At 50.9% G+C, this 19983-nt stretch overlaps 2 protein-coding genes across 5 annotated transcripts; one reads left to right on the top strand and one right to left on the bottom strand.

Annotated features, from left to right (window-relative positions):
- Positions 1–5139: 5139 nt before the first annotated feature.
- LOC120694590 (probable pterin-4-alpha-carbinolamine dehydratase, chloroplastic) lies at positions 5140–6148 on the bottom strand. The gene has a single exon (XM_039977769.1). The coding sequence runs from the start codon at positions 5971–5973 to the stop codon at positions 5317–5319; it is 657 nt and encodes a 218-aa protein (XP_039833703.1). The 5' UTR covers positions 5974–6148; the 3' UTR covers positions 5140–5316.
- A 42-nt stretch (positions 6149–6190) lies between these two features.
- LOC120694589 (pseudouridylate synthase 7 homolog) lies at positions 6191–18724 on the top strand. Of its 4 annotated transcripts, XM_039977765.1 has the most exons (22): positions 6191–6629; positions 6752–6940; positions 7027–7250; positions 7403–7475; positions 7593–7649; positions 7884–7963; positions 8040–8102; positions 8437–8524; positions 8686–8781; positions 8871–8948; positions 9016–9107; positions 9221–9269; positions 15404–15477; positions 15609–15673; positions 15787–15950; positions 16047–16114; positions 16186–16246; positions 17007–17044; positions 17302–17370; positions 17523–17844; positions 18040–18140; positions 18279–18724. In XM_039977765.1, exons 1-21 carry the CDS (start codon positions 6318–6320, stop codon positions 18067–18069), a joined length of 2292 nt encoding a protein of 763 aa, XP_039833699.1. In that variant the 5' UTR covers positions 6191–6317; the 3' UTR covers positions 18070–18140; positions 18279–18724. The 4 variants fall into 4 exon arrangements, with proteins under 4 accessions (XP_039833699.1, XP_039833700.1, XP_039833702.1 ...); XM_039977766.1 differs by lacking the exons at positions 9016–9107; positions 9221–9269; XM_039977768.1 differs by lacking the exons at positions 17302–17370; positions 17523–17844; positions 18040–18140; positions 18279–18724 and adding an exon at positions 17117–17248.
- Positions 18725–19983: the final 1259 nt, after the last annotated feature.

Below are 19983 nucleotides of genomic sequence, written 5' to 3'. Positions count from 1 at the left end.
GTGAAGAAATGAGGAAGTTGAACCTAAGGGTTGTACGCCGCTCTTCCAAATACAACATTAGTGTCCATCCCGTCCTGGATGACCAGATCAAGGAAGCTCAGATGGAGGATAGAAGATTGGTATGGATTAAAGGTCGCAACAGTGAAGGCAAAGCCCCAGATTTCAGAATAGATAAGGATGGAGTCTTGTGGTTCAAGAAGAGATTATGTGTGCCTAAGCAAGGTCATTTCCGCAGGACCATCTTGGATGAAGCCCATAACTCAGCTTATTCCATTCACCCCGCCACCACGAAAATGTGCCTGGACCTTAAGAAGAAGTATTTGTGGAATGGTATGAAGGGGGATATCGCTCGGTTCGTCGTTTATTGTGATGTGTGCAAAAGGGTTAAGGCAGAGCACCAGAAGCCCAGTGGATTACTTCAGCCGTTGCCGATTCCAGTATGGAAATGGGATGAAGTTAGTATGGATTTTATCACCGGTCTACCAAGAACCCAGAGCGGTCATGACTCACTTTGGGTGATTGTTGATTGACTCACTAGAGTGGCACACTTCATCCCAGTGCGTACCACTTATGGAGGTGATAAATTAGCCGAGTTATATATTGAGCGTATTGTGAAGTTGCATGGAGTACCTAAGAGGATTGTGTAAGATAGAGGCACCCAGTTCACTTCGAGATTCTGGAGTAGGTTACATGAAGCACTTGGTACAAAGTTGGACTTCAGTTCAGCCTATCATCCTCAGACTGATGGCCAGACTGAAAGAGTTAATCAGATCCTTGAAGACATGCTAAGAGCCTGTGTTCTTACTTATGGCAAAGATTGGGAAAACAGTTTGCCATATGCGGAGTTCTCTTATAACAACAGCTACCAGTCAAGTTTGAAGATGTCGCCGTTTGAAGCCCTCTACGGGAGGAAGTGTCGCACACCCCTTATGTGGTCCGAAGTTGGTGACCGCATTATTGAAGGCCCAGATTTTATTAAAAATGCAGAAGACAAGATAGCAGAAATTAGAGAGAATCTAAAGGCAGATCAATCACGTCAGAAAAGATGCGCTGATAAAAGAAGGCGTGCCCTCAGCTTTGAAGTTGGAGACTATGTGTACCTTAAAGTTTCTCCAATTCGCGGCACACGCAGATTCCAAGTGCGTGGGAAGTTGGCCCCATATTACATTGGACATTTTCCAGTTATCAAGAAAGTGGGAGCAGTAGCCTACAAGCTTCAGTTGCCAGCAGAGATGTCAGATGTGCACGATGTGTTCCATGTGTCCCAGCTCAGGAAGTATCTGCGAGTACCGGAAGAACAAGTGGCCCCAGAGACAATCGACCTACAGGACGATCTCGGATATCAGGAGGTGCCAGTAAAAATTTTGGACACTGTGACTAGAAGAACCCGCAACTCAGAAGTCCGAATTTGTCGAGTTCAGTGGAGCAGGCACTCTGAGGCAGAAGCAACTTGGGAGAGAGAAGACGCATTACGAGCCGAGTTCCCTAGTCTCTTTAGTAATTAGCTGAATCTCGGGGACGAGATTCAACCTAAGTGGGGTAGGTTTGTAACATCCCAAAAATTCAACCAAGGAAATTACTCGCTAAAAATAAATTTTGAAATCATTTCAAAATTTCTTTCGTCGTTGAGCTCAAATTTCCTTGTCACCTAGATTCTATCTTTTGCCTAAACCTCCATTTAGCTATTCTCTCTCATCATATACGCTCCAGCTAATTAGCTTCCTCCCTCACTAATCTCTCTTGTTTTGTTTCTCACCTATGCACTCTCACATACACAAGTTGCACTCGCGTAGCAGCTTTTAATCACCTGCATGCAGCCTTAGCATCAAGCTAGCACCCACGTGTGCATGCAAACTTTGCAGACCGAGGCTTTCGCTGTGCTCGCTCTCGCTGGCGCATGCAGCAACACTTAATCGCATGCATGCTGCCATTAGCTAGCACCCAGCAGCAGCACATGGCCATGGCACGCCGAGCTCTCGCACGAGCGGACAACCTGGCCAAAAGCCGGAGACCCCGGCGAGCTGCTGCAAAGCGATGCTACCCTCTGCTCATGCCATCCCATCTCCTCTACGCCATCATCACCGCAAGTCCGCGCGTGCTCGTGCCGTCCCATCACCCAGCCGAGCTGCTCGCCGTGCCAAAGCCGCGCCGGCCGCCGGCCACTGGGGCGCCTGCCCGCCCCGTCTCTTCACCGCTGCAGCCCCGCCACCTCGCCGCGCGCGCCGTGCCGTCACCTCAGTGCCACCGCTCCGCTCGGCGACGCCCACAAGCCGACGCCCGGCCACAGTCGCCGCCATTAATTGCGGTGGTTGAAGCTGCGAGCTGTTGCCGCTTCTTCGGCCTATAAAAGGCGAGGCCGAGCTGCCCTCCGTCGCCACCTTCAACTCGCCGAGCAGCCCCAGCTCCACCACTCACCGCCTCCCTTCCTCCCTGAATCGAGCTCTCTCTGCTCTCCCTCCCGAGCCGCTCGTCGATCTCCTCCTGTAGGCAGGCCCGCACCAAGGTAAGCAGCTGCCGAGCATCTCCACAGCACCCTCGGCCTTCCCCAACCAGCGCCCCTTCCTCTGCCCGCCACCAGCAAGCTCATAAGCCGCGGCCATGGCTGCCATGCGGCCGGAGCCGACCTTCGTTTCCCATGTCCGGAGTCACCAAAGTAGAACCCCCTCGCCCTCCTCTCTCTCTCCCCGTGCCCTCGGATTCGAGAACGGTGGCCGGAACTGCCGCCGGCTCGAGCTCGAGCACCCCAGCCATGGCGGATGAGAGAGAGATGAGCACGAGCACCTGCTTGCTTCTCTGCTACCTGTGCCCCTCTCCCTTCCTATTATCTCCTGAGCCCACAACACTAATAAAATCTAAAGGCCCAAGTATATACGCATGACCAGCTAAACAGCCTGTGTGCTGTTCGAGTAGCCCACGTGACCATGCCATCATGTGAAATATACTAATTTAATTACGCAATTTAATTATCAGTTCACTTTAGCATCCAATATCTCACACATCCAAGCTCCGATTCCATTGATTCTTTTTCCTAAATTCATCTAAAATCAAACTCTATCTAATACTACTATATTTGTATAATGTATTGATGTATGTGCTTTGCTTGTTTGCGTACGACGAAGTAGAACCGATTCCAGAGGAGAACCCGGAGGAGACGGGAGATCAGGAAGCCGCCGCCGCCGCCGCCGCGTACGTAAGCGAAGGCAAGTCTCATCGATCTCTTACGTTGACCATGATTGATCCTAAGTAAGGTAAATATAAAATTTGCTAGACTTAGGGATTGCATGAGATGATACACTGAGGGTATGAGAGGAACCATTGATTGAAGCCATGTTGCATATTGATTTACTGTCAGACTGTCATATTATCAGACCTTGTTAATTGATGAAACTGGAATGGGAATGAGACCAGGGTAGTGGGGAATGTGTTGGTGCATACGCTATCGTGGTGGTAGACTTGCGACCGAGCTCTGTCGTGGTGACATCTCAGGTTTGGTTGGTTATGGTTGTTGGCTGTCCTGATGAGCCTTAAGGACCGAGTGTTGTGGTGGCATCTCACCTAACCTACCTTCAGTACGACCACATGAGCTTGTATGAGTAAGCCTTAGTCTAATCCCACTGGCTAACATGATAGTCGTCCGAGGTGGATATGTTTTGGGGTGAGACCTAGATTGGTCCAGACCCGGGGGTTTGTGGGCGACTAGTCGGGGTTGAGCCACGGCTGGGTGTCGGCTATGACAGAGCCATCTCTGGACGGTGAAGTGTGTGTGGGTAAAGCGTACAACCTCTGCAGAGTGTACAATCCATTCGAATGGTCCGTGTCCTCGGTTTGGACAGGTTACGGTGTGGACATCTCAACTAGTTGAGCCACCTAGCCCCTGAGATGGATGACTGTTTGAGTTACCTTTAATACTACATTTGTTATTATTCTAGTTAATTAATGGACCTTTGTATATTAATTTGTAACTCCCTCCCCGTAAGGGTGAGGTGGGACTTGCTGAGTATCTTCGTACTCAACCCTTGTTGATTATTTTTTTCAGAGGATCCTGACTTTGTGGCCGAAGATTACGAGTAGATCGTGTCCGCACCCAAGCTGATCGAGTGGAGCCGTGATGGACGAAGAGCTAGTCTTGCATGTCGTTATGCTACTCGTTATCCTGTGGTTATTTGCGGTACCTTTTTGTTGTCACTTTACTCCTCGTGTACGGGTTGAATAAAGCTCTGCATGACTCTGGACTCCACTTGATGTAACATGTATTGTACCGGAGACTTGCTTCGGTTATTAATACATGATTTAGCCTCGATCCTTGGGTCGGGGCGCTTCAATTAGTGTGTTGCTCTTGATCTGTTCTCAGCACTGTTATATCAGTTTAATTAGGCGTATAGTCCGCGCATTTGCGCGACTAGTACTGAAAATTCAAAAATTTGCATGTCGTTGTATCCTTACTTAAACATTATACTATTTTTTTTACCATACATCATCTTGTTCATTATCGAAAATTATATCTTATTATTGATTAAAACAATTCAACTATGATCTACCTATAATAGCAATTTGATTTGTTGAGCTTTAATAATATTAGGCAAATAATTATTCTTATTTTTATTTTACTTTAATTGATTGTTGTTAGCTTTAGTTTTTATTAATAGTATATATTTATAATTGATACATAGATAAATGATATTTTATATTAAATTTTTCATAATGGCATTGGTGGTGCTTTTTAATTAGACACAGAGGTATTTTAGACTAATTTTTATCGTAATGGCAGTGGTGAGTAATTTTTATTTTTCTATTTTTCTCCGATTAACGTGGTAATTTCTAGGCCTTGAGCGAACATGGAACCTCCGTTTGTTGGTCAAATAATAAAATAATATATTTGTGAGCACATCACTTTGGTTAGCTATCACTTTGGTTAGCTCTGTTTGTTTGTACAGAATTACAGTAGCTTGTTCTTAGTGATATAGCTATTTCTGGGCACTTAATATTTGATCTAAACCATTGGGATTTGGTAAGATAGGGCTCAAGGATCACTGGATCAGTGATCATCAATTTGTGTTGGAAGGCTGCCTACAGCAGTCGCCCGCTGATTTGAGAGCAAACTAGATTGAATATGTGTCATGTGTGATGTGCAGGCCGCTCTTGGTTCTTCATGAGTAAATTATTTTTTTTTCTCTACTCAGTAATTGCAAGTACAATACACACATGGCAGCCCGCAGGAGGAATTGAAAGTACAATTAATACAACCAATAAATTCAAGTGGGCAAGTAATTCTAATTAATTAATTGAAGGGATAGAAAATGTAAGATCAATTGCCATTCATGCCCAGACTCGCTTCTTGGGGATAAGATCGAGCGTCTTGACTTTGTCTATCCTGGCGGCGACGATGTAGTCGTTGACGGTGAGGCTGTCACCGGCGGCGGATGGCGTTGAGAGCTCGGCCCTCACCTGGCTGGGGGCCTCCCAGACCAGTGCTGCCGGCGCGTGGCCGGCACCGTCGAGCGCTGCGTTGATCCTGGCGCTGAGCTCCTGGCCGCAGGACTCGTCGCGTACCTTCCAGACGCACTGCAGCCGCGCGGGCCGCTGCTCGTCGTCGGAGAGCAGCAGCCTCCACCCGACCACCTTGAGGAGTAGCCTGCGCGCATCGTCCAGGGAGAGCGCCTCCGCGTCGGGCTGCAGCGGGAGGCGAGCCAGCGAGAGAGCCGACAGGGTCGGGATGAGGATCTGGTGGAGGGTGTCCACGTTGCCCAGCACCTTCTCCCCGAACTTGCTCTCGATCTCCTCCGGGAAGGGATCGCGCGCGCCGAAGTCGCCCAGCAGGTCGGCCATCGCCACCACGCTGCCGCGCGCACTACTGCTCCGACCACGCCTCATCGCCACCGCCGCCGGCCGCAGGAAGCTCGGGCAGCTGCTGCTGCTGCTGCCGCCGGCGGCTGATGCGGCTACTGGCGGCGCCAGGGAGAGCGAGAGCGCCATTGGATGCGAATGGAATGGATGGATGGCAGCTTGCAGGTTGCAGCGCGGGATGGATTAGTGGCCACCAGCGGCTTGGCTGCTTTTATCGTCCCACCTTCTTGTCCTCTTCCTCGCTTCTAGTAGAGTTCTAGAGGTTTCATTCCACGCCCCTCGGACGCGCATCGGACGGCCTGCTCTGCCACGCCAGCCACGCACGAAGAGAAACAGAGCTCCCGCGCGCGGCCGGGCGGGTAGCCGATTGCTCCCTCCCTCCCCAGCGGCCCAGCCCTCCGCCCCTCCCCTCCCCTGAGCGGCTGAGCCCCCTCCCATCCGGCGACCGTGCTCCCCACCTCGCATCCGACAGAATGCGAGGACGCCGCCTCCTAAACCCCCTCCCGCTCCTCCGCACCCCTAAACCCCTCTCCCGTCCCCTCGCCGCTCACTTCCGCGGCGCCCGCGTCCGCGCGGCGGCCCCCGCCCATCCGTCCACGCCCTCGCCCGCGCCGCGCTGCGGGCCCCTGGCCGAGCCCGACGTCGGCATCTCCCGCTTCGCCTCCACCGTACCGGGCTTCCGCGGCGCCCTCAAGCAGCGCTACTCCGACTTCGTCGTCCACGAGGTCGCCCGCGACGGCGCCCTCGTCCGCCTCACATCCTTCGATCTCCACGACGTCGATGAGGTCTCCCTCTCCTCTCAAGCTCCCGCGCCGCTGGTTTGGATTGGTGGGCCGGGATGTTGTCTTATTGGGCATCCCTGAGGCTCTGACCTCGCTTCGGCCGCCTGGTGCTTGTGGATTTGCAGTGTGGAGATAATGCGGTGGACGGCGACGCCGACGAGGACCACTCCCGCGCGCTCGAGTCGTTCCGGTTGCTCTGCGGCGAAGCGGATCACGACGCGTTGAGGGGATTGCTGGGGAGTGTTTTGGACGGAGGAGATGGCAATTTGTCGCCAATCATTCTCTCAGCTGATGCCGATAAGGCTCATCGTTCGGTGGGTTTTCATTCTCGAGGTCGTGGTCCCGATCGTTCCAGGATGATCAGTGTGTCACTGTTCTGTTATACATTGTTTTTGTGCAGGAGGTGCACGAATTCATCAAGAGGAATTTCAAGTTCCTGATCACGGATACTGTTGATCACAGTGATGGGATTCAGAAATGTATTAGGGTGCGGTTGGGGTCAGGGCCACGCGGTGGGAGAGGGAGGACTAAGAGAGGCATGGGCAGTTCAGGCTGGAGAGATGACAGGCCGTTTGATAGTAGAGGCTCTACATCCTGGCCTTATCACCTGGGGAAGTTCCTGAGGTGACGACATTTTCTTTTCTGTATGCATGTATTGTTGCATGGTTTTTAATCTGTACCTGCTCTGATAAGAATATTTTGGGATGCACATTTGACTGAAAATCGTATTTGTTGTCTTTTCAAATGTAGTTGCTAATAGTAAGCAATATTACCAGGTTTCACCTTTACAAGGAGAACAGAGACACGCAAGAGGCACTAGGAGTTATAGGAAAGATGCTAGGGGTTCAGGTAGGTGCCATGCTCTGGTTGATCAAAGTGCATTTGCATGTTTTCTGTTTTGAGTTGCTGAATTCATTCGTCGCCTTCTGTTGATTGGTTGTTGGTTGGTGGCATTAATTTTCACAGCCAAGATCGTTTGGAGTTGCGGGGACAAAGGATAAACGTGCTGTTACAACCCAACAGGTACGTGTTAAGTTGTTTCGACTGATCGGTTTACTGGACAATCTGATCAACATGGTCTGGTCAGGAAATGAAGTATCTGAATAAGCTTTATCAGATGAAAGTCTGATCTCAGTGGTACTGCAGCCAAGAAAACCTTTATCAGAAGCATATATGATGTAATTTCAAATAAAATACTAAGTTGAGTATATATTTTTTCTCTGTTGATAATTTTCTGATTCACCATCTTTTGATCAGGTGACGCTTTTCAAGGTACATGCCAGTAGGTTAGCCGCTCTTAATAACAAACTTATAGGTATCAGAGTTGGAGACTTTAGGTAACCAGTAAAGCATGTGAACTATGAACCCCTTTTACTAAAGTCACTGACAACTTAACTGCAAATATTTCTCCAGTTACGTGAACGAGGGTCTTGTTCTCGGACAACTCAAAGGGAACCGATTTGCAATTACTTTGAGGTGCGTATTCTCCTTGCCCGTTGCTGGTACCATAGTATGTCAGGTACGGTCTTAGTGAAATTGCTTGCCCTTTGCCAGTGATCAATGTTTATGCTGCACATGGATTGTGAAACACGCCATCAGACTATAAAATGTTTGGTTGCTTGCTTAAGACAATGTTTTCAGCTATTGCATGGTGATTTTAAATTTAAAGTTACAACTTAAAAGGAATTGCAAAATTTTGGCCTTCATTGTGGGCTACTATCTTTAGTCCATGCATTTGTGCCATGACTTGTTTGGTAATTAAAGAGCAAATGGACAATTCATGCTTCCCATGTCTGCTATTTCTGTCCAGGAATGTTGTTGCAGAATCGGATGATGTGATAAAGGCTGCTGTTGATGGCCTGAGTAAAAATGGATTTATCAATTACTACGGCTTACAGGTACAGGAAATATTCCATTTTTTGCTAGCCAAATTCATACTATCTCTACGTTTTTGTGTGAGGTGTAGTTCATCATCTTTTATTGTTATACCTTTTTATGAAATGTCTTTTCTGTTTGTTATTCTGCAACTCAGAAAAAATGTTTTCATTGTGTTTGGTAGCGCTTTGGTAGTGGTTCAGTACCTACTCACATTGTTGGTGCTGCTTTGCTTAGAGGAGAGTGGAGACATGCTGTCAGCTTGATTCTTGGTACAAGGGTAGGTGATAATCTATTTTTCCTTATAAATAACTAAATATTTTGTGTCAATTGTGAACTTAATTTCACTATGCAATGAATGAGGTGCAGGTACATTATAAGGGGCATGGTGATATTGATGTAGCACTTAGTGGCATTCCCCGACATCTCACAGTTGAGAGAGCTATGGTAGGCTCTCTCTTTTTCCAGACTTACCTGTTGCTGAAAATAAATGTGTATACCTTTTCCTTTCTAGCACATTTACTACACATCTCCTGGATACATGGCATCTAATTGGTCCTGGACTCCTGGTGCTTATGGAGTCCTCTTATATATACAAAGCAAGATGTAGGTTTTTCTGTTTCCTACCTGCCAGGCTGCCACAAACTTGCTTTACTACACAGTACACAGTTTCTGTGAACTATTACGGTGTTGATGCAATGCCATGCATGAATTTTAAGGTCAGCGGTTCTGCTTCAGCTTCAGCTGCAAGTTAGGAAGCTTGGAGAGGTAAAGCAGCCGGGTAACTGGTAGTGGTGAAATTTGCTCAATTATTTGTAAGCCTGGCTAGACACGTGCTTTAAACTATAATACTAGTTTAGGTAGCTTATGTCCTATGCAGCACCATGTAGTCCGTCTTGCACGAATGCACGTAGCAGTTTGGAACATTGGAGAACACACAATTATATATGTTCCATGCTCCGTAATATTATAGTGACCTAGTTTTATTAAATCTTCTTGTCAAGGGCGTCGAGGGATAAGGTAGGCAGGCCCCGGCTACGTAGATCGTAGCCGCGACCCGTGTTGGATGCGAGGTTTTACCCCTCAGCGCCCAGGGTTTGGAGAAGAGGAAGGATTGGATAATTGTTCTTGCCTGCCCCTTAATGACCGAGTACATAAGTTCTTATAGGCCGTAGCCCTTACAAAGTTCCCAACAAATCCTTCCCGAATCCAAACCAGCGCCGGCGCCTGTCGCGGTGATCGCGGCGTCCCCGACGCGCTGGCGTTCCGCTGCACGGCGCACGTCTCGGGCCCTCCGGGCGTACGTGCGGCCCCACATGACATCTCTCCCCCCGTCGAGGAGCAGCTCGTCCTCGAGATGGAAGTTCGGATACTTGGCGGTGAAGGCGTCGACGTCCTCCCACGTAGCCGATGCAGCGCTCTCCCCCTTCCACTAGACAAGAACCTGGCGAACTCCTCGTGCCAACCGGGACCGGACTGCCTTCTCCGGTTCTGGGACCGTGGCGCCGTGATGGACCGGAGGTAGTGGCTGCGGAGCGTTGGGTGGCGGTCCACTGAACTTCTTCAAGAGCCCGACGTGAAACACATCGTGCAGCTTGGCGCACGGAGGGAGAGCCAGCCGGACGGCGACTTCGTTGATTAGCTCGACGACGCGATAGGGCCCGAAGTAGCGCGGCTTGAGCTTGCCGGAGACGGCCTGAGGAAGGGATGAAGCCGCGCGTTGCCGGAGACGAAGGAGGGCCCAGTCGCCCGCCTGGTAGGAGACATGTCGATGGGGCTTGTCGTAGTGTTTCTTCTGGACCGCCTGCGCCTGCTCCAGGCGATAGCGGATATCTGCCAAGAACTCATCGCGCTCCTCCATGCTCCTGGCGACGGCCGCCACGCGAGTGTCCCCGGGCTCATAAGAGCGGATGGTCGGCGGGTCGCGCCCATAGACGACGCGGAACGGAGTGTCGCACAACGACGTCTGGAAGGCGGTGTTGTAGATGTACTCCGCCCAAGGCAGCCAACGTAGCCACTGGCGAGGCCGATCGCCGGTGAGGCAGCGCAGGTACATGATGATGACGCGGTTGGCGGCCTCCGTCTGGTCGTCGGACTGAGGGTGGAATGCCATCGTCATGTGAAGCTTGGTGCCCATCAGCCGCATGAGCTCGCGCCGGAACGTCAAGGTGAAGACCGGGTCGCGGTCGGACACCATGGACTGGGGCACGCCGTGGAGATGTACAATGCCGGTGAAGAAGGCTTGCGCGACGGACTCGGCAGAGTACGGATGCCCCAAGGGAATGAAGTGGCAGTATTTGCTGAACCTGTCCACCACCGTCAAGATGACGGACTTGCCACGGACGCGCGACAGTGCCTCCACGAACTCCAGCCCGATGTCCGTCCAGACACCCTATGGGACGGGTAGTGGAAGGAGGAGGCCCGCCGGGTGAAGGTGCTCCGATTTGTAAAGCTAGCACGTTACGCAGGAACGCACAAGATCTTGCACCAGCTAACGCATGTTAGGGAAGTGAAAATCACGGTGTAGTCGATGAAGCGTACGCTGGACGCCTTCGTGCCCGTCCTCGTGAACGGCCACCATGATCTCCTGGACCAACGGGGACGCCGGCGGGATGTAGAGACGCCCCCCCGAACTGAACCATGCCATCAACGAGCGTCCACGGGGCGCCACGAGACCCCTCGCGGAGTTCATCCCGGATGGCGACGAGAGCTGGGTCAGTGTCCTACGCTTGACGGAGACGCAAGACGAAGTCGAAGCGCGGCCCAGAGATGGCGATGATGCTCCCCTCGTCCGTGTCGCGGCGGGACAGGGCATCCGCCATCACATTCGCCGCGCCGGGCTTGTATTCGACCGTGAAGTCGAAGCCCAGCAGTTTCCCCACCCAGTGGTGCTGGGGAATTGTGGCGAGGAGCTGATCCAGCAGGTACTTGAGGCTGTAATGATCCGTCTTGACGAGGAAGCGGCGGTCCTAGAGATACGGCCTCTAGTGCCGGATGGCGTGGAGGAGACTAATGAACTCCCATTCATAGGCGGCAAGGGAGCTATGGCGCGACGCGATGGGTCGGCTGAAGAACGCAATGGGGTGCGCGTCCTGGATGAGCACCGCACCGAACCCATGCGAGGAAGCATCGCACTCCACCACGAAGTCCTTGGCGAAATCTGGCATTGCCAACACTGGCGCCGAGGTGATGGCCTTCTTGAGCTCGTCGAAGGCCGCGGCTGCTGCGTCTGACCATGAAAAACCTTCCTTCTTGAGGGCGGTCAGCGGGGCGGCGATGGTGCCGAAGTTGCGGACGAATTTGCGATAGTACCCGGCCAAACCGAGGAACCCACGCACCGCCTGCGCTAAGCGAGGAACTGGCCAGTCGTGGATGGCCTGCACCTTAGTCGGGTCCATAGAGACGCCCGCCTCGGAGATGATAAGGCCGAGGTAGGCGACGGACGCAACGCCGAAGGCGCACTTGGCGCGCTTGACGAAGAGCTGGTGCTGGTGCAGCATGGAGAGGACGGCTCGGAGATGGCGGAGGTGGTCGGTCCATGTCTCACTGTAAATCAAAATGTCGTCAAAGAAGACAAGGACAAACCGGCGTAGGAAGGGGCGCAGCACGTCGTTCATGGGTGCTTGGAATGTCGCCGGAGCGTTGCATAGGCCGAAAGGCATGACCAAGAACTCGTAGAGCCCCTCGTGTGTGCGGAACACCGTCTTGTGGACGTCGCCCGGCCGCATGCGAACCTGGTGGTACCCGGAGCGAAGGTCCAGCTTGGAGAAGAAACGAGCGCCGTGGAGCTCGTCCAGCAGTTCGTCCACCACCGGAATGGGAAACGCGTCCTTGACGGTAAGGGCGTTCAGAGCGCGGTAATCGACGCAGAAGCGCCAGGATCCATCCGCCTTCTTGACGAGGACCGGCGAGGAGAAAGCCGACGCGCCGTTGCGTTTGATGCCCTGCTCCCTCATGGCGGCGCATTGCCGCTCCAACTCGTCCTTGTGGGATGCTGGGTACCGGTACGGCCTGACCGCCACTGGAAGCGCACCCGGCTTGAGGACGATGCCATGGTCGCGCGCGCGCGCGGTGGCGGCAACCCCTTCGGCTCGGCGAAAACGTCCCCAAAAGCGGCGAGCAGTTCGTCCAGGAGCGACGCGCCGACCGTCGTGGTCCGGACGCTCGGCTCGTTGAGCGTTACCACTCCAGTGCAGCACACGATGCGCCCTTGGCGCATGAACGACATCGTCCGGGCGCCAAGGTCCCAGAGCACTGGCCCCAAGGTCGCCAGCCACTGCGTCCCAAGGACCAGATCGTACCCATAGTCACCAGATTCGGGGTCGACCTCACGTTCCTCGACCCGGGAACGTCGTCCCAAATCGAGGGTCGGGGACGACCAGGGTCGTCGACCCAATTCTAGCTGGTTCACGTCCCGATTCACCACCAGAGCGCACACGGCCGGCCTCCTAGTAGAGCGCAGATGACGGACCATGCCGGCGGGTCTCGCTGGTGGAGTGCGGACTGCGGAGGCATGAGAGAGCTATGGACTACCAATTTTGTTCTCGGATGGTGCCAGATGCTGCAGTCAGCTACCATATTGGTGAAAGCGGTGCAGAGCAGAGGCAGAATGGGGAGGAAAGAGATGGCGGCGGCGGCTGCAGCATGCGACGTGCAGCAGCGAGCGACTCAAAGATAGGGTTACGTTAGATGAGTAATGGGCTATTTGGACCAACATGGGCAGCCCAAGTTTTTTTTCTCTCCTTTTTTGCTTTTATATCTTTGCCAGACCACACATCTCAAATTGTAGGACATATGAGATCTACGTGACTTGTGTCATCGACCCGGAGGGTCGACCCGGATTAATCGGGGTCATTCGTTCCAAACTACTCCCTTCGACTCGCATTTTTATACACATTCGACCCTCGATCCTCGACCCCGATCCACGACCCGATCGACCCGGGAACTATGTGACTATGATCGTACCCCGCGAGTGGCATCATGAAGAGGTCGGCATGGAACACATCTTCGCCGATGGTGATCGGAGCCTGCCGAATCACCTCGGGGCAGGAGACGCGTTCGCCGTTGGCCACCGTCGCTGTGAGACGAGGACGGCGCTGCAGGGGTAGTCCCGTGCGCAAGGCCGCGTCCTCGGCGATGAAATTGTGCGTGGAGCCCGAGTCGAGGAGCGCTGTGAAGGCGGCGGCGCCCACGGCCATGCGGATCTGCATGGTGTCGCCGCAGGCGACCCCTGCAATCGCATTGAGTGAGAAGTGCGGGTTCTCCTCGTCCTCCTCCCCGGCGGTGGCCCCGTCGTCGGCTTCGTCCTCGATGGCGCCTTCAAGGAGGAAGAGCCGCTTGCAGACTCGGTTTTGCCCGCGACCGAACTTTTCATCGCAGTTGTAGCAGAGGCCGAGGCGACGACGTTCCTCCTTTTCGGCCTGAGTCAGCCGGCAGACCGGCCGGCCTTCCACCGTGATCTGGGCTGGTGCGGCCCTGTTCGCCGTGTCTGCCGTTGCGGTCGGTGCCGCGGGCCGCGGCGCAGGAGCCGGCAGGAGCGGCCGGTCGCAGGGGAGCGCGCGCGCGGCTGGCGCGGCGCAGTTGTTCCGCAACTCGATCTTGCGGGCGAGACTCATGGCCGAAGCCAGTGTCTGCGGGTTGTAGATCTCCACGTCATGCCTGAGCGGGGGACGGAGGTCGGCGGTGAACAACTGGACGCGCTGCGCCTCGTCCAGACGGCCCGCCCGCGGGAGCAGGGCCTGGAACCGATCCTGGTACTCCTCCGCGGTCATGAGGGCGTACCCTCATCCTGCTGGACTTGGTGGAGGAGCTTCTTGAAGTGGCGCCATGAGGGCGTACCCTCATCCTGCTGGACTTGGTAATACAACAACTGAGCGCCGTCCTCCAAGTTGTGCGACGCCATCCAAACCTTCTCCTCCATGATCCTCTGCTGATGGAAATAAGATTCACAACGATTGATGAAGATCAGGGGATCGGACTTGCCATCATAGTGGGGGAAATCGAGCTTCTGGAATCGCGGCGGTCGGTCATTGTGATGTTCACCGGAAGGGCACCGGTTGTTGCCCGACGACGACAAAGACTGCTGCTGCGTCTCAGTCAGGCGCTGGATCGCCAGGGCGTTGGCCTCAACCGTCGTTTGCAGGGTCTTGATGGTGGCGGCCAGGTTGTCCAGGGTGGTCTGGAGGTTGGCACCTGAGTCACCCATGGCGGCGAAGCGGAGCGGGGTTGATGGTGCAGAGGTAGGGCGGAACGGTGGTGGGAAGGGTGAGCGCGGCAGGGACGAGGAGTGGTGGCGCGGCGAGGAACGCCTAGATCGTGATACCAGGTTGTCAAGGGCGTCGAGGGATAAGGTAGGCGGCCCCCGGCTACGTAGATCGTAGCCGCGACCCGTGTTGGATGCGAGGTTTTACCCCTCAGTGCCCAGGGTTTGGAGAAGAGGAAGGATTGGATAATTGTTCTTGCTTGCCCCTTAATGACCGAGTACAGAAGTTCTTATAGGCCGTAACCCTTACAAAGTTCCGAACAAATCCTTTCTTAATTATAGGATCTCCTCTAATCTAGCCACTTGCCGAATCCAAACCAGGGCCGGCGCCTGTCGCGGTGATCGCGGCGTCCCCGACGCGCTGGCGTTCCGCTGCGCGGCGCACGTCTCGGGCCCTCCGGGCGTACGTGCGGCCCCACATGACACTTCTGTACAAAATGTGGCACCCAATAGAGAAAAGTAGTCAACTTACACAATAAGATGTAATAAATAAAATATTCCCTTTCTGTGCTTCTATTTTCATGTTCCAATATTTGCGAATTCATCATGAAGACCATATTTAATTTTTCTTTTATTATTTTAAGATTGACTTATATTTAATTGATGTGGGCACCTGAATCATGCTCTCTTTCATTTCCAGCTTCAGCGTTTGAAGAAGTACCCTGGCAACTATCTACAAGCACTAATGGCTATACCTAAAACATTGAGACTGATGTATGCTGCAGTATTTTGACCTAAATTTCCATTTTATTGTTAACTATGTACTGAAGAATGTAGTACATCACTGTTAGCTTTTTGTATTTACTGTGTGTGCTCTGGTACTCAAATAGAACCATGATGTGCAGGTATGTACATAGTTACCAGAGTTACCTATGGAACCACGCTGCAAGTATGAGAGTTGAAAAGTATGGTAAGTCTACTTGTGCATCGGATTCTGCTGTTCATTCAGGCTGTTGGTCTAAAATGGCATTCTAGCATATACTCTTGTTTTGTGAGATATGCTAATAATGGCTGAACTCACAGGTATTTTACAAGTTGTAGAGGGCGACTTGGTTTACAAAAAGGGGTGCTCTCTTGGAGAAGCAGCTACAGTAGATACTTTCGATGATAATGGTAGCCACACTAATTCACCTGAAATGGAAATGTCTTATGAAACACTTCCTGAAGAAGTGATCCAGTCTTTGAAGGTTTGCTATAGACAATTGTTATAGAGATACTTATACTGACAAACCTGTGCATAACACTGATATAACAAAACTCCCAATCATGAACTTCTTTTGTAGATAGTTGATTCTGAAGATTTATTGAAGGCAGTTTACACTTTTGAGGACGTTGTCCTCCCTTTGCCTGGGTGAGGAGCACATGCTTTATGCTATACAATTTTGTGTTTCAAGTGTTATCCTTACCTTTTTCCACGTGCAGTTCAGAAACATTGCTTCCTAGGAATGAAGTTGCTGGGATTTATCATGAAGTAGCCAAGAAGGTAATGGATTTTATCATGAACTTTACAGTTATTTCAGAGGATTGTTGTGGTATAAACTGAAAGGACATCTGTGTTACTAAATAGTTAAATATGCTGTGCAAGCATCTTATGTTTTTTATGCCCAAGAATTGATTCCCCCCGGGCGCCGAAAAAATTGGTGTACATTTATATGCATATTACTTGAAGCATATAGTTATGATATGTTATGTTTTTTTTGTCCAAACGTTATGGTGAGGAAACAATTTATTAGGTCAGGAAGTTGGTTTGAACTTTTAGCATGGCTGTGTTACAGGTTAATATATTATCTCTTTCTAGAGAAAAAAAACTCGACCGGCGGGGGAAAGACCGCCCCCACGGCTTTCAATTAAGAAGAGGCCAGTTGACCCCGGCCGAGAAAACCCCCGAAAGCCGGCTTCCGGGCTTGGACTGGCGGCACCTTGGCCCTAGGCCGGTCCGTAACCTTCATGGGCCGGGTTCCGTCGCCCACTGGGCCGGGCCGTAGCCACATGGGCCGGGTTCCATCGCCCAAGAGCCGTGTCGCACAGCCAAGCTCAACGGAAGCACAGCGAGGGGTTTTTTTCCCCACAGGCGGGGTAAATCCGCCCCGGTGGGGGTGTTTGTGAGATTGACAATCTTTGACAAACTTGTGGAATAGAAAATTCTTCCAGTCAGATTATGAAGAAAGCGATTGAGTTTCAGACGTTCAAATGATTTCTTATCTAACTGTTGCCATAAATGTTTATCTAATTTTGTGACTCAGGATGGGATTAGCCTGATAGAGAGCGTCCATGGGATCAAGTAAGTCACTCTGTCACAAGGTCCATTTGCTGCTAGCTGTCTCCTCTTTTGAACAACTTTATTGTCTTACAGTGCCATCATAAAGTGAATTCAGATTACACCAGAAGGATAATGAGGACTTAAAAATGACATTTATCTATGCAGAGCCAATATTTTGTGCTTTACATATTGGGAAGGGTTTCTTACATGCAATATACTTGTAAGCCAGTGGAGCAAGCTCTTATCTAGCATATATTTCCTTGACTGTCATTTGTTAGGGACTTCTCGATTACAGGAATGAGAGGAGGTTACCGTCGAGTACTCCAACGACCTATTGATTTTAAATGGTACATGCACAATATAAGCAGAGTTTTCCTGTTTTGTTCAATCAAATTATTTGGTTATTGTCTTTTAGTTGTTTCCTTGAAACTTTATTTATGCTGTAGTGAACAACGTAGATAAACAACCCTATTCGTTAAATTTTTTTAAATGGTTGCAGGGACCTAATGACTTACAAAGATGACAATGTACCTTTAGTGGAAACTGATTTAGCTGTTCTATCCAAAACACAGCCATCAGAAGCAAATAAGCTGCTATCTGATGGGACTTCGAGTTGCCCATCATGTGATTCTAGCTTGGATGCTTCATTGTACACCTCTGGGTCAACCACTGATGGCACTGAAGCTAGCTCAGAGAAAACCAAATCTATTGGCATCTCAGATCTGTTACCCAAGAAGCTGGCTGTAAAATTAGAATTTACTCTACCAGCGTCATCCTATGCCACAATGGCCATCAGGGAGTTGACGAAGACTTCAACTTCAGTATGTTCCTGATCATTTAATTTATTTGGTTTTCAAAGTACTTCAGTTATCTTTGCTACTCCATTTCATCTTTTGGTCCTTGAACCGAACCATTGCGGCTCAACCAGGATTACATGATATTCTTTAATGGACTGTTAGTGCAGTGGCACTTCAACGCCTGAACTCATCCTCCAGCATCCTCTCTTGTGCATACAGGTTGCTTACCAGAAAACATTGAACTGCTGAGCCTTTTTGGTAAAATTATTATTCACAAAAGCTGATCTCCATTGGGACAAGACATCATGCAGGTTTGGCAGGTATGCCACATGACTGAAAAAATTCCTCACTATAGTAATTTTCATCAAGGACTTAGTTCCATGTTATAATTTTCGAACTTTATATTTGTGCTTGCATTAAGACATTTATATTAAAAATTCACATGCTTGAGCTTACAGCTTGGAGGATCTCTCTACTGGAAACGACTGCTCTCGTTTGAATCTGACATCCAAGTTAAACTATTTTCTGAAAGAGAAGTCGGCGCCGTTGAAGGACAAGCACCGTGGGTGTGTGGTTTCAGGCCCGGAGTACACGACGGGCGATTCTCTTACCATCAGCTGCGGCAACTGTCTCGACTGATGATAAAAAAGAACGCTGCGCAAAGGGGCCCGAGGTTCGAATTGATGCTCGTGTCTCTCACATCCTCGCGCCCCTCTGAACGTCAGTCGTTGTTCCGGAAAGATTATTCTGCAGCCGCCGTGCAGCGTGCACCGTGCGCGGGTTGGTTGACCACCTGTTTAGCAATCATCCTGTACCCCCATTTCTTAGCTTAATCTTTCTGTATTACTTAAATCTTCTGTGATACAATATAGTCCGTGATTTGACGAGCATCCAATTGATGTGACGTGGATCAGTTTCTAGAGGGTAAACATGAAACATCCGTTGGATAGAAGCAAGACGGTGACAACCTAGGAAGCGCTACTGGAAGAGATGCGCTAGGAAGAAGAGATTCTTCAGTGAAGACATACGACGAGTGAAAACTTGGTACGTCTTGTTTATTCATTGCTTGCCGAAACAGATGACGGGGCTCCTCGCGGAGCGCGGAGCGGACGCGATTAGCTTCGCAAGGCTGCCACTTATATCGGCGGCGCCACTGAGCAACCACAATGTGTCCATAGGACTAAAATATTTTCCACCAGCTAGAAATATTGTGAAACTTATCTATAAAGTAGTCCATACTAAAAGCTACCCATAAGCAATAAAAAATTTTAGTTTCTCTCACTCATTCTCTCTCCCTGGGTTCTGCATATTGGTTGGATGTATGGAGATTTTTTATTTTATATAGGCCTCATTTTATGGGTTGCACGTGTTGGAATTATGGGCTTGGCCCATTTAATCTAATCAATACAATAAAAGAATTTAAAGCCCACTATTAAATGTTAGGAAATCAATTGCTTAATTCCGTACCGGGATTTGAGGAGAATCTCAACCGACTTAAAGGGTGGACTTCGTGTACACCACTTGTGAAGCCGGTAAGAGGAGGTCGGTGAACCGCGCGCGCTCTCGCTCGCCTCGCCGAGCCGGGCCGAGGTGCGACGTGATGTTCTGAGATGAGAAGAACGTTTTGCTGTTAAGAACATTAAAACATAGAATAAACTGTTAGTAACTGCCGCTCATCAAAACTCTTTACGACGTCCAGGTTCAATTCCACGCCTATATAAACCACCCCTTCCTCCTCTCATCTATACTCCTGCTTAGGAGACCTCTCCCTTCTCCCTCTGATGCTTTCTGTCGTTCCCATCGCTAGTGCTGCGCGCACAGCTCTAGCGAGAGCAGGCCTCCGGAACCTCTGCTCGCTGAAGGTCCTGCGCAGGTCGCGGGCAATCAGGTTTTTGGGGAGCGTCTTGACGCGACTGCTCGCTCCCTGATCGACTACTTCGTCTACTTCCCGGCGTGAACGAACGACTGCTTCGTCTGCTTTCTGGTGACCGTTCGTGGGATTGCACTGCGAACCTCTTCCTGCATCGACATCGTTCGGCTACTTCAGACAAAGCCAGTCGAATAGCATGTCTATTCCAGCTGGTAACGGCGCAACCGGTGCCTCCGGCACTAGTCCTGCCTTGGGGTACACTCTAAACCTATTCTGGTTTAACTTTTTGTTCA

This window comes from Panicum virgatum, chromosome 2K (assembly GCF_016808335.1).
Source record: "Panicum virgatum strain AP13 chromosome 2K, P.virgatum_v5, whole genome shotgun sequence".
NCBI lineage: Eukaryota > Viridiplantae > Streptophyta > Magnoliopsida > Poales > Poaceae > Panicum > Panicum virgatum.
This window is presented reverse-complemented; position numbering and strand designations above follow the sequence as displayed.

Bases quoted from the DNA above. Each gene is read 5' to 3' on its own strand.
- LOC120694590 (XM_039977769.1), bottom strand. From the start codon at position 5,973: ATGGCGCTCTCGCTCTCCCTGGCGCCGCCAGTAGCCGCATCAGCCGCC.
- LOC120694589 (XM_039977765.1), top strand. From the start codon at position 6,318: ATGCGAGGACGCCGCCTCCTAAACCCCCTCCCGCTCCTCCGCACCCCT. The intron at 6,630-6,751 runs GTCTCCCTCTCC...GTGGATTTGCAG, and splicing joins ATCTCCACGACGTCGATGAG to TGTGGAGATAATGCGGTGGA. The intron at 6,941-7,026 runs GTGGGTTTTCAT...GTTTTTGTGCAG, and splicing joins CCGATAAGGCTCATCGTTCG to GAGGTGCACGAATTCATCAA.